Genomic DNA, 12,990 nt, shown 5'->3' on the forward strand with positions numbered 1-12,990 from the left:
CGCTATCGATCTGCACGATGAGAAATATATACTCTTTGCTACATAAATACATGAATTGCTTGAGTATTCTCGATTTAGATATAAATTTTGGTTTGTTTAATTATTTGCTGGGGAGTAATAATTTGCTGAGTTGAGTTATAATATTAGCAACAAAAAATAAAAAATTAGCGTTGCCGTACCACAATCACTGGCTGCCCACCCACAATTATATCCATCTCTAATTTCAAATTACATCGCTAATTATGTTGTTTACAGCAGTAGCAGCAGCTAAAAAGTGCACTTAACTTTTTGTATTTTCCTAGCAAAGATGATTTGCAGATTATGCCTGCGCAGCATAAATCCCAGCAATGCCGTATTCCTGTTCGAAACGAACGAGACGATGGCGGAGACGATTCTGGTCAAGATGATTGCCAAATTCCTGCAACTGGAGGCAAGTGGGTGGCAAGCGAATTCATATTTTCCTGACTGCTGCCTCCATTTCAGATCACGCCCGACGACAGCATCTCGACGAGCGTCTGCACCGAATGCTGTGAGCATCTGGAGGACTTCAACACCTTCTGGCAGCTGGTGGAACAGAAGCAGGGAACTCTCAAAAAGGAGTTTCTCACCGTCGACGTGGACTGCGTGGCGATGAAGTGGACGGGCGAGGTGGATGTGGACGTCAACATTGACGAGCTGCCGCTGGTGGCAGTCGAAATGGACGAGAAGCCTCTCGATATGCACAACCTCAGCATGCTGGGCAGTGTTCTGGATGTGAATGTGGACAGTGTGGAGGTGCCACAGGCACCGCCAGTGGATATCAAAATTCAGCAGACCGATTACTTGTCCGAGGAAGACGAACATCCGCCCCATCTCGATGCGACTGATGACAGTGAGTTCGAGTGCGAGGCAGGCCCCCAAGAAGACACCTCGGATGGTAAGTCCATGCGCTTACCGGCTACCCATTGTCCCCTGTAATTGATGCGCTCTTTCCCGTTTTGCTTTGCAGATGAGCCGCTGGTCAAGCTGCAGGACAAGCTGAAGCCCAAGCGCAAGTCTCACGTCCGCGCCACCAAGACACTGGAAGACAGCTGCTCACTCGGAGGTCAGGAGCTGAATTATCTGCTTGGACGGGGCGATGGCGATGGTGAAGGCGAGGGCAGCAAAGGGCGTCGCAAAAAGGCGCCCGGCCAGCGGAGCCTACCCACGGAGGTGCAGGAAAGCGAACTGCAGGCAGCGCTCGAACGCAAGCCCAAGGGCTGCTCGCGGGCCCAGCTGGCCAAGCGGTACGAGGAAGTCATTGCCAGCTACATGAACGCCGACTGCGACCTGTGCGACTTCAGCGCCAAGTATCTGTCCGAGCTGAAGGTGCACTTTCTGGAGGTCCACCAGCGCGAGTTCTACATAAAGTGCTGCAACAAGGTCTTCACACGCGCCTCCAAACTGATGGATCACATACGCAAGCACGTTAATCCGAAGCTCTTTACGTGAGTACAGTCAGCAGTGCGTTTTTTGCCGCTGTATCGTAGCTGGTATATATCATCGCATTCCATGTCCCTTTTTGTGCTGCTGCTCAACAGCTGCTCCATCTGCCAGAAGACGCTCAATTCGCAGGACTATCTGGCCACCCACATCGAGACGGTGCACAATAAGGTGGAGAAAATCGACAAGGTGCTGCAGTTTCCCTGCTCCAAGTGCGAGCGCACTTTCAGCAGTGAGCGACGACTGGCCAATCATCTCGCCAAGCATGACACGGCGACGCTGGAGCACATCTGCCACATATGCCATAAAAAGTATGCTCCAGACACACTCAGACACTCCGGAGTGAGAGTGAGAGTGAGATAGGGAGCATCACGCATTTTAATTCCTCCTTTTTGTGTCCTTCTCTTTCGCTTTGATGGCACACAGTTTTGCCAATGTCCATCGGCTGCGCCGGCACATCCAGTCCATACACGAGGATCTGCACCGGCATGTGTGCGACATCTGCGGCAAGAAGTTCAAATTCAAGCCCTCGTTCGAGCGGCATCTGCGCGAGCACCAGGGCGTGGTGGCACCGGCCATGCAGTGCCCCGTCTGCGGTGTCTGGCTGAAGAACGAGCACAGTCTGCGGCTGCATCGCTTCACGCACGACAGCACCAACACGGACTGTCCCCACTGCTCGAAGACATGCAACTCGAGAACGGCGCTGCGCGCCCACATCAAGTATGCCCACAAGCTGACGACCAGCTTCCAGTGCACATACTGCGAGAAGACCTTTAAGCAGCAGCGCAACCTGGACGAGCATCTGGCCATCCACACGGGCCTCCAGCTCTACAACTGTCCGCACTGCCCCAAGGAGTGCCGCTCCCGGTCCAACATGTACGTGCACATCAAGCAGCGGCATGCGGAGGAGTGGCTCACCGCCAAGATGGCCCGCTCCCACAATCCGCAGTTCAAGCCGCACACCTAATGCCCAAGCCTAGCTTATATCTTAGCCTAGTTAGTCCACTAAATAATGCACTAAATACACGACACAAGGTAGTAGTAGCAGTCTATAAGAGATTTCATTTGATTGGTGGTCCGATCCGAGTGTCATGTGTGTAAGCTACGGAAAGAGCAGAGCCCTGGGACAGGGTACTTGGAAATGGGGATGAGGCTTTACGTACTAAAATATGAACACAACATCGTCCGGGATTCGGTTAGGAAGCCCCCTGGCCGTCGTCCCTCTCGTACAATAATCCTGTTGAAGTCTTTCCGAAGCATATCGGAAATGGATCTCTGGAATATAGCAGATTCCATTCTTTAGCCCAAAGGACCATCTCAAATACTTGTAACTTTCCTTGAGGACAGGCTACAAGCGAAGCTTTCGGAATTGGTTTCTCTTCTACGCTTATGGAAGTCTCTTTCCGCATCTGCTACTCGAAGAGTCATGTGATAATTTGGATATGCTTTTAGATGGGCCTTTACTATCACCTTTTTTCTTCAATTTTCATGCCTCGTTTAGCAAATATATTTGGCAACGTTTTACTTGGCCATGATTTTTCTCAATGCTGAACTGTTGAATATGCATATAAGTATGGTATAATATTGATAAAAATCTTGACACATATGTACATACCTCAATTTTAATTTAATCACGTCTATTAGTGTTTATCCCCGAGATATATTCTGTACAAGATCGGAATCGATCGATACTAGTATCGATATTACATTGACTTGATATATTATTAATTTATGGCTGGAAATGGTATGTGTAATAGTCGCATGGATTGTTGAATCTTTATATATAATTATAAATTTAAAAGATACTAAAATGTATGTACTTTTTAACAATTTATTGAATACATCTTTCACATTTTTTATATCAACGATTGTATTTACGGTTATACTTTCAGTGTCACTGTCACTTTCAAGGAATAAATCGACAGTACTACAATGTAGATTAACCCTTATTTTATGAACAATCGAATAGATGGGAGTCCTTAAAATAAATTGAATTGTAAAAAATTGATTTATCCGTCTGATCAAATGCTTTGTTCAGTGGTGAGAGTGCTACCTAGCTTGTAATATTAAACGGAATATCAAAATCGAGGAATATCAATGTTGAATGTTTTGAAAAAACAATCGATACTATCGTGATAGTATCGGGCTCAAATATTTATTAAAAAACCATTGAAACCTTTTAGGAACTTGTCCATTGTAAAAATTAGATGCCATCTGTCGATTTGTTTATAAATGTGTCTTCGTATTTTATAGCAGCCAATCCAAACATATCAAAAGCGCAACGACTGTAGCTCGATACTATCATGATAGTCGCAAAACCGTCGATAGTAGAGGCTAGAAGTAAAATATCGATACTATCGATAGTGCCCTCGATGGTTTGACACCTCTAATCCCAACCTAACTTTTTGTTACTTAGTTTGGGGATTTGTGATAAAAAGCATCAGCAGCGAAGCTAGTGCAGGTGAGAATTACGACAAATGCACTTTGTTGATTGGATTGCATTGCGGTGGGAGTGAAACAAATATTCCAGGTGCAACAGATAACTGTTGGCCTTGCCGGCGGACAGGCAATGCCAAGAACAATAATTGCAACAAGCGGCAAATGTGCAAAAAAAAGGAACTGAGGCAGTTGAGTAGTTGCCAATGCACACACCACACTCGTTCGTACTCAGACGACAGGGTTTGCCGTTTTTTCTTTTTTGCTGCATATATATGCATGTATCTGCATGTGTTTACTTGTCTGTGTGTGCGTGTGAGTGTAGCAGCATAACTTGTTTGTATCCGAAGAATCCTCCACCAAGAATCTGCCGCTCTCAATGCTGCCGAATGAGATGCAGATGCTCTCAGTCGGGTCTCTTCTGTCACCGGTCGAGCTGGCTCTCTACTCTTCTTGTTGCCGTGCCACAACCGGCGCCGCCACTATTGTGGCAGCCGCTGATTCGGCGCATACCTACACACCAGCGTCCGATTCGCAAAAAAAAAAAACCCCCCGACTCCACTCGGCCCGACTCAACTCGACTCGACTCGACAGCGACTCCAGTCGACTCGGATTTTTGTGTGTCTACCTCAATGCGAGAAAAATTTTCCAGCCGGCCGGTTTTTCATCTGCAGCTTTGTCACATTCTCGAATTATTGCAGTTCCCCCTTCAATAATTTGATGGTTACTATGGAGAACAGCGAGGAGATTTTACAAATCCTGGAGCGTTTCACCCGCCTCAAGCAAAAGGAGATACCCAAGGAGCTGGAGGACTATCTGCAGTATGTGGCCAAGACTGGGGACACCGTCTTCAAGTGGTCCAGCCTCAAGTATCTGTTCCGCGAGAAGCTGCTCAGCGTGATCAAGCACTTCAATGAGGACTCACCCCGACTCGAAGGTAATCTATAATCCTATGGAGCCAGTGGCCAGTTTCCCTATAACCTATAGCCCATAACCCATGTCCCGTGTGTTGTTGTTGTTGTTCCCCCGGCGCCCCACACGCAGAGATACCAAACTATCCGAATGTGGATCCCTTCAATTACGAGACCATGAAATCGTCGCTGCTGGAGCGGCTCGATCTGTTCAATGCGGCTCCCTTCACCGTGCAGCGACTCTGCGAGCTGCTCATCGATCCTCGGAAGCAATACTCGCGCATCGACAAGTTCATGCGGGCCCTGGAGAAGAATATACTGGGTAAGTGTGTTGCCAGGACGCGACTGATGCTGATACTAAGATTCTCAATCCTACACCATCCTCCCGCTGTTCCTTCTCCCTTGCAGTGGTCAGCACCATTGATCCGGGCCGCAAGCGCACGGAGAGCGAGAACGGTGACTCCTTGGACTCTGTGGTGAATGGTGATCTCTCCCTGGAGGTCAACATCGACATTGAAATGGAGAACGAGGCGGCGGCGGCTCACTTTAACAACGGCAAGGCCGGTGGTGAGGGCCCCAGTGTTGGTGGTGGAGGGGGCGCCGCCAAGGCCAGTTGCCCGCGCTCGGACGGGGGTGCCGTCCAGCCCAAGGCGAAGAAGGCCAAGCTGGAGTACGAGGGAGATGAGGCCGATGCCGCCGCTGAAGATGATGATGAGGCCGGCGAGTCCGAGCAGGCCACCAAGTCCAAGTCCGAGGACGCTGAGGATGATGCTGACGAGGATGATGATAAGAACGACGAGGACGAGACTGACGCCGATGCCGATGCACCCCAGGAGGCAGCCGAGATCGAAGAGCCCGACGACGATGATGAGGATGATGTGAAGACTGCCAAGCAGGCTCTCAACGGCACCAAGCAAAAGCAAGAGCAGGAGCAGGACGACGATGAGGAAGCTTCTCCCGAGAGTGATCCCACTGGTGGTCCCGATGAAGACGACGAGGATGATGCCGGCCTATCTCCTGACGCAGCCGTCAAAGAAACCGCCGATGAGAAGGAGGAGGAGGATGCCGATGCCGATGATGCTGCCGATCCGCAGCCGGAGATCATTGAGAAGCAGGAGATCGAAAAGGCCGAGAAGAAGGGCAAGAAAGGCGAGCCGAAGACCAAGCCCACTGCCGATGAGAGGGATGGCCCCGATGAGGGGAAAAAGGGCGAAGCCAAGGACAAGGCCGAAAAGGAAAATGACAAAGTTGCCGATAAAGAGTCGACATCCGCATCTACTCCCGCTAAAAAGGACAAGAAAGAGGGACAGCCGAAAAAGGCCCTCACACCGGACCCCAAACCATCATCGGCAAAGAAGGCATCACCGGCCGGTAAGCCCGGCAAAGCCACTGATGCCGAAGCCACCGCTGACGCCAAGGAGCGGAATACCGAAAAGACTGAGACCGAACTGGCCGCTGGCAAGAAACAGCCACCGTCGCCGGCACCGACCACGGCCACTGCCGAACCATCATCGGAGGCCATCGATAGTAAGAAAAAGGCCGACAAGACTGCCGAGAAAGCTTCTGAAGCTGACAAAGAGCCCGTCGAGCCAACTGATCCAGCTGAGGGCGATGCCAATGGCGATGGCGATGCTGCCGCACCGAAATCTCTTTCGCCAGCCATAGCTGACGACGAGCCCGCACCAACACCGCCAGAAGTGACCAAGGAGGCAGCCACCGCTGCCACTCCACCGGCACTCGCGTTGAACGATCAACCGATGGAGGACACACCAGCCGATGAGGAGACAACAGCCTCTGGGGCCGACGGCGAGGAGGTGGTGATGTCCGAGGAGGCTACATCAGCTGGCGCCGAAATGGTAACCGAAGAGGCAGCCGCCAAGGATGATATGGCCGCCATGGAGGTGGACGACACCAGCCAGGAGGTGATGGACCAGTAAACCATGCCAATTCCAAGCGACTAATAACTACATACAAAACGTACTAATCCATATACATAACTAGCATTATAAGACAGCACCTAACCCACAAACCACAAGCCACATCTAGATTCCACATCTACCATCTACAAAAACACTCCGCCACTCCTTAGTCGCTCAAATAGAATGTCTCCTCTATCCCCCATATAGTTGTAAGTGCAAAAGTAAAGGGCCACAGTAGTTTGATCAGAAACAACACTAGACGTCGACGATCATTCCAACCCAAGCGTCGACTCATGATGTATCTCCTCAGCCACCTCCTTCTCCTTCTCATCAACCAATGTTGAACAGAACTCTTGACTCCCGGCTCACAGAATCTGTCGTTGTCGTATTTATATGTACTTTTAAATGTATTCTTCTCTCAGAGCAATACTCTGCGTTATGCATAGATATCCGATATCCCGAAGAATACCTACCACCATCCCCTTTCCACTATGGGTGTGGTGTTTCGGTGTCTTGCGGCCACTGTCCAGTGTCCAGTTTTCCCTGTGTCCTGTGTCCCAGCGCCGAAAGTCTTCCTTCGACTCTTAGACTCTGGTATTGCAGAGGTTTTAGGTTTTAGGCTTTTCATGGCACACGAGCCGTGGATGTTGTGAGCGGTTTGAACGCGAAATAAAACTATCTATACACAATATATATATATCGAAACTGATTTCTCTTTTTTTTTTTAAAGGCAGCCGAGCAGAGGGGCACTGCTGCATGACGCGCCACATTTACAGCAGGAAAGGGATAGGAGACTGAAAAAAAGTCTCTTATGGGTAGTATCTGTTATTCTGCAGTTAGGGGTTTAGTGTCAGTTCCAGCTCCACTGTCTGATCTGCACGGAAATGAAAGCCATTCCAGGGAATATTTTAGCTTATGAAAAACTCATTTGGATTTTGCTTTATATTAGTTTCTTCCGTGGCATAAAAACCCTTGTTGAGATCCTGGTTTCTGTTTGCTATCTTAAACGGTGAGGGATAAGTTTCAGCAAAGAGATGATCTGAAGATACTTCTTCCATCGCCGATTCTTTAGCTTTGGGTATGGGGAACACTCATTGACATACCAAATAAAATATAATAATCCAATTTGAGTTCCAGTTCTGTCCCCAAAAATGAATTCTTGCAAATGAAAGGCACATTCCTTCGATTCTTTGGTATTGGATTGTTAATAGTAGTATGTTGGGGGGGGGGGGGGGTATCTTTGGGGGGGTGTGGGAAGGCGGGCTTTATAACAACAAGCAAACAACAAACAACAAACAACAACAAAGCGAACGACTCGATAATCATATAGCAAATTAGATCAAATTTGACTTGATAACGTGATAAAGCCAATGGGATGTGCCGGCGAGCCGGTGGGACGGGCCGGGCCCGGCGGCCGCCAAACTCCAGAGCCGATGGCGCGGCGCTGGTGCCATGGGGCCCCGCGGCCTTACAACGAATGGATCTCCGTCTCCGATATCGATATCCGGTCGATGCCAGCCACCGACGACGCTCCGATGGCACTCCTGCTGCCAGCCAGGGCCAGGGCCAGGCCGGGGCCGCACGGCCTAGCCCAGGAGCACCTTGCGCATCATGAACCCGCTATTGGCGCTGCTGCTCGCACTGGAGCCGCGCGCCGGTTCCTCATGCTCGATGCACTTCGAGCTGCATAGATACTGCAGCAGCGGGACGCGGTACTTGCCGCAAAAGTCCACGAACTTGATGTGCTCCACGCGATTGTCAAAGAAGACGCCCTTGCAGTTGGGGTTCACGCAGCAGTTGGCACTGTTCAGATACTCGGCCAGGGTACGCGGTATGTCGTAGGGTCCGGGCCGCTGGCCACTAGCCTTCACAATGCGGCCAGCCAGCTCCAGCAATGTTGGGGGCTTCAATGCCATGTCCTGCACGAAGCGCACCACCAGCGGATTGTCGCGCAGGCTCAACTGTTTTGTGGGAAGAGAAAAGAACAAAAGTAGAACAATGGTTACGGGTCAAGGGCCGAGGCCGAGGAGTAGGACCTACCTCCGTTAGGTTCTTCAGGGCCACAATGTCCTTGGGCAAGTGGCGCAGACGATTCTTGTGCAGCAGCAGCGACTTGAGGTTCTTCAGCCGGGCAATGCTCATCGGCAGATTCTCGATGAGATTGTCGCACAGGACCAGCGCCTGCAGCTGGCTGAGTGACCCCACAGCATCGGGCACCTCGCTGATCAGGTTGCCGCCCAGCGACAGCACATGCAGACTGCAGCAGGAAAAATACAGAGGAAAATGCATATTTAGAGGCGTATTCAGAGCAATCCCTGCGCATTTTCAGTCAATCTGAAATCATCTTTCAAGATCTTGCCGAGATCTTTGATCTGATCTGATCTGTTTTTTTAACAAAGGAAAAGCACACAAAACACCTTCTGTTTCTGTCAGTGTAAACAAAAGTTAATCTGTCGCATAATGTATCGATTTCAACACTGCACAAGGCGCGATAGACAGTGAGAGTGAGGGAGAGAGACTGAGAGAGAGATTGTAGCTGATTAATGGACAGAGAGAGAGCGAGCAAGCGATTGCAAGGTGTATTTATAAAAGGTGAGCCGCTATCTCTGCACTTCAGACAAATAAAGAACTGCAGCTGCTGCTCCATTTAAAAAGATCTTTGATCAATATCTTCTATATATCCCCAACCATGCTATGACGTCACAGCATTATTGCTCCTCTTACTGTTCTCTGAGTGGCATGTGTACTGTACCCGCACCCCCGTACCACCTAGCCACTACTCTAAGCCTCGGACATTGCAAATTCTGCCATATAGTCCGGGTAATCTGATAACTAATTCCAATTTCGATTTTTTAATTTGTTTTCCATTGATATTTGGAATTTTTTTTTGCCTGCTTTTGTTTATTATTATTGTATTAATATACGGGGTACCGTATCTTTATGGTTCTTCGACCAAATCGTTTGAGTCCGAGTCGAGTACGTGTTTTCGATAGATTTGGCATTTACGATGCCACCAACCCACCCCACCCCACCCCACCACACTACTCCTCCACTCCACCACTCCACTCCACACACAAGTGTGTTTGTTATCAGTTCTCATGCGGGACGGGACTTGTACGAGTTGTTTTGGACTTTTTCCCCGTCTCCCATACGAACGGACAGACAAGACCAGACCAGACCAGTCCAGACGCCTGGCAACAGTGCGGGGGCACTCGCAATCGGGCGTGGCGCGGTCTATGGGGGTAACATTTACCTTTGCAGCTTCCAAATGTCCTTCGAGATGCCCGTTATCTTGTTGCCGCCCACATACAGATACTTGAGGTGGCGCAGCTCGGTGACCTGCTCGGGGAAGTGGGTCAACTGGTTGCCGCTCAGATTGAGCTCCTTGAGGGTGCTGTGTCCGTGTCCGTAGCCACCGCCGGCCGCCTGCTTGGCCAGCAGCGACTTGGGCAGCGAGCAGTTGGTCAGCAAATTGTTCTTGGCAATCAATGTGACCAGCGGCAGCTGGCAGATGGCATCCGGCAGCTGGGTGATCGCATTGGAGCTGAGATCCAGCACCTTGAGGTTGGCAAACTGCTGCAGGACCCGGGGCAGGCTCACCAGTCGGTTGTGGTTGAGCAGCATCGTCTCAATGTCGCCGCTGGACTTGAGCAGGGCCTTGTGCGGCGATGTCAGGTGATCCTCGAGCGTAACCGAATCGAGACTCATGCGCCCAAAATCGATGGTCTTTTGGTCGCGCGAGTCCGTGTCCGAGCTGTCCGACGTGTACACCTCCATGGCTGGGCTTGGGCTTGGGCCTCCTTCTGTTCGTTCTGTTTGGATCACTTGGAAAGAGTCGGCGCGATCGCGTTGCTTTTTGTTTACGGATCTCAATTGGAACTGATCGACGATGCTGTTCTACGGCGCAGATCAACGGATGATGACGATGTTGATCTGTTCTGATCTGATCCAACAGAGACGGGACAGAGCAGAAGCACACACAGAAAACAAAAAACAACAAAATAATAAGAAAAACAATCAAGAATAACGAAACAGCGAAACCAACTGAAACTCGTCGCGACAAGTGAACGTGAACGTGTGGAACGGTGTCTGTAACTGTGCCCAGAGCTAACGTGACGCTCGCTCGCTCGCCCCAACCCAAATGAAATGCCAACTGGTGCCGTTTGGAGCTGATCTTGGAGCTGTCTATCCGAAATTTAGTCGGCCTCCATTCGGCTCGCGGCCCGATCTCTCTCTCTCTCTCTCTGGTTCGTTGCCTCTCTGGCACTCTCTCTCTCTCTTGCGCACTCTTCGGTTCTTGGTCTGGGTGCGCACGAGGCGTATGCGTAATAGCTGCCATCGACAGTCCAGTCCAGCACAGCGCCTGGGCAGGGGGCAAAGGCAAAGGCAAGATCGCGATCATATGAGCACGGTTATGGGTCTCTGGGCCTGGGCCAAAGGTACGAGGGTTGCGTGGGTGGCTCAAACAGTTTGTCAGCCTTCGAAATCGATTGGGTTGGTCTTATCGTTCGGATTCCATTCGCAAATAATAATTATTGTCAATTCGTGTCGAGTTCCTTCTTCGAATGGGAAATCTGATATCTGTTGGCTGCATTCATTGAAATTTCAGCCTCCTTTCGGGCTCTAGAGGGGTAACCAATAAAATAAGAAGAAATTCTGCGATGCACCCAAATAGAATTTTAATTAAGAAAAAACCTCTTGAACATTTGATACTCAAGTACTCCCACAAACTTCTCGACTGCCTCAAGTCTTGTCACATTATGCCGTTTCGTTTCGATTCGATCGCAGGCGCCGGATCACGAACCAATATTTTATGACACACACTGATGCCCGCCCGCTCACCTGCCACCCGAGTGGAAGTGGTGGTGGTGGTGGTGGGGGGGTTTTGTTTTCTGTTCCTTTCGGGGGTGGTGGTGCAAGTTATCGAACAGCCCACTTGATCCGTGCAATAATCAATATATATTTACTCTCGACAATCGTTTGTTTTCGCTGTTTACTGTATGCCATTCGTTCGCTCTCCGCCTGACGTGCTGTACTTAGAATTGTTTAATCAAAACATCGCCACAAACCCCGCCCTCTGCCTGTGCCTGTGCCTCTGCCTGTGCTTACCTATCTCCCTCCCCTCCCCTCCACTTCACTGCCTTCCTTTCTTGTCTCTAGTTCAGGCCAGGCCACTTGTGGCGGCCCCTTTGGCCGTATCCCCGCAAGTCCGTCGCCAGGGGCCTGGGCCCTGGGGCCGTACGGCGTGCAAATAATTCTTTATTATCGCGTCATTGGAACATTTCTATAGCCGTCTCTGTGCTGGGACTGGGACTGGCACTGGCACTGGCACTGATAAGAGGCCAGCACTTATAGTAAATATCAAAATCCGCGAGTGAGAGCCACAGCTCGAATCGATCACGACTCGGGCAGTATACGCTGTCTCCCGCTACCCACTCGCACCTATCTATTTATAATTAAAACAATAATTTATGGATGGCTCAAACTCCAATTTAAAACAATTTACAACTGGCCAGGACGATAACGAAACAATGGAATCGTCCCATGGGTATTTTGGGGATCGTAGTAGCAACAAAAGACACGATCGGACATGGAGATGGGTCGGGATGCTGCTACAGTTTCGGTGCGTTTTTTTTTTGCACACGTTGCGAAATCTTTTTGTGGTTCCAGGTCTCGTCTCTCTGTCTGTCTGCCTGTCTGTCGATCTGTGTGTGTGTGTGGTCGTTATCGCCCCGAATTCTCGTATTGGGCATCAAAACAAAGCGCGAATCAGCACTGATGTTGAGATGCTAGTAGCTGTGCCGTGCCCAAGATTAACTGCTGACTTTTAATTTAGCTATTTCTTATTGCAAATAGAAAGAATGTAGAGAGAGAGAGAGAGCGAGAGAGAGGTGACCATTATGTGTACATGGGGGTTTATGCACGACCCCTAGGCAGTACGAATAATCTATTTGTAATAATTAATGCTAATCTATTATAATCAATTATCGTTATCTGTCGCGCCGTCTGTTCGATTTCGTGTCGTCTGTTATTCGACTTGTGTGTGTGGGGCTGTGGATGGTGCCACTCAAGTCCACAGATGGTGGCTAGCGTCTCACTCAAGCACCAACTGGGGGACCTTTGATAGCAGCAGTCGGCGATAGCCTTTGCCTTTTCTGATCCCCACCAAAGTCCCCACAAAAACAAACTCAAATCTGCTTGGATCCTCAAGCCCATATTTAGACAGAGCCGTCTCAGATAGTGCCAAGTCTGGCCAAGTTAAT

The 12,990-nt window shown here is 49.8% G+C and overlaps 3 protein-coding genes across 3 annotated transcripts; 2 read left to right on the forward strand and 1 right to left on the reverse strand.

The window, feature by feature from the left end:
* Positions 1-115: 115 nt before the first annotated feature.
* On the forward strand, positions 116-2,522 carry LOC111066236 (transcription factor grauzone). The gene is made up of 5 exons (XM_022354684.2): positions 116-430; positions 484-916; positions 989-1,466; positions 1,560-1,772; positions 1,888-2,522. The coding sequence occupies exons 1-5, from the start codon at positions 308-310 to the stop codon at positions 2,426-2,428; spliced, it is 1,788 nt and encodes a 595-aa protein (XP_022210376.1). The 5' UTR covers positions 116-307; the 3' UTR covers positions 2,429-2,522.
* Positions 2,523-3,832: 1,310 nt separating this feature from the next.
* On the forward strand, positions 3,833-7,420 carry LOC111066242 (serine/threonine-protein phosphatase 4 regulatory subunit 2). The gene is made up of 4 exons (XM_022354690.2): positions 3,833-3,922; positions 4,599-4,834; positions 4,942-5,130; positions 5,217-7,420. Exons 2-4 carry the CDS (start codon positions 4,618-4,620, stop codon positions 6,743-6,745), a joined length of 1,935 nt encoding a protein of 644 aa, XP_022210382.2. The 5' UTR covers positions 3,833-3,922; positions 4,599-4,617; the 3' UTR covers positions 6,746-7,420.
* A 540-nt stretch (positions 7,421-7,960) lies between these two features.
* On the reverse strand, positions 7,961-10,872 carry LOC111066243 (leucine-rich repeat-containing protein 58). Its single transcript, XM_022354691.2, has 3 exons — positions 9,981-10,872; positions 8,768-8,984; positions 7,961-8,688 (listed from the first exon to the last, which is right to left on the reverse strand). The coding sequence occupies exons 1-3, from the start codon at positions 10,502-10,504 to the stop codon at positions 8,314-8,316; spliced, it is 1,116 nt and encodes a 371-aa protein (XP_022210383.1). The 5' UTR covers positions 10,505-10,872; the 3' UTR covers positions 7,961-8,313.
* Positions 10,873-12,990: the final 2,118 nt, after the last annotated feature.

The sequence above is a fragment of the Drosophila obscura genome, unplaced genomic scaffold (assembly GCF_018151105.1).
Source record: "Drosophila obscura isolate BZ-5 IFL unplaced genomic scaffold, ASM1815110v1 contig_165, whole genome shotgun sequence".
Lineage (NCBI taxonomy): Eukaryota > Metazoa > Arthropoda > Insecta > Diptera > Drosophilidae > Drosophila > Drosophila obscura.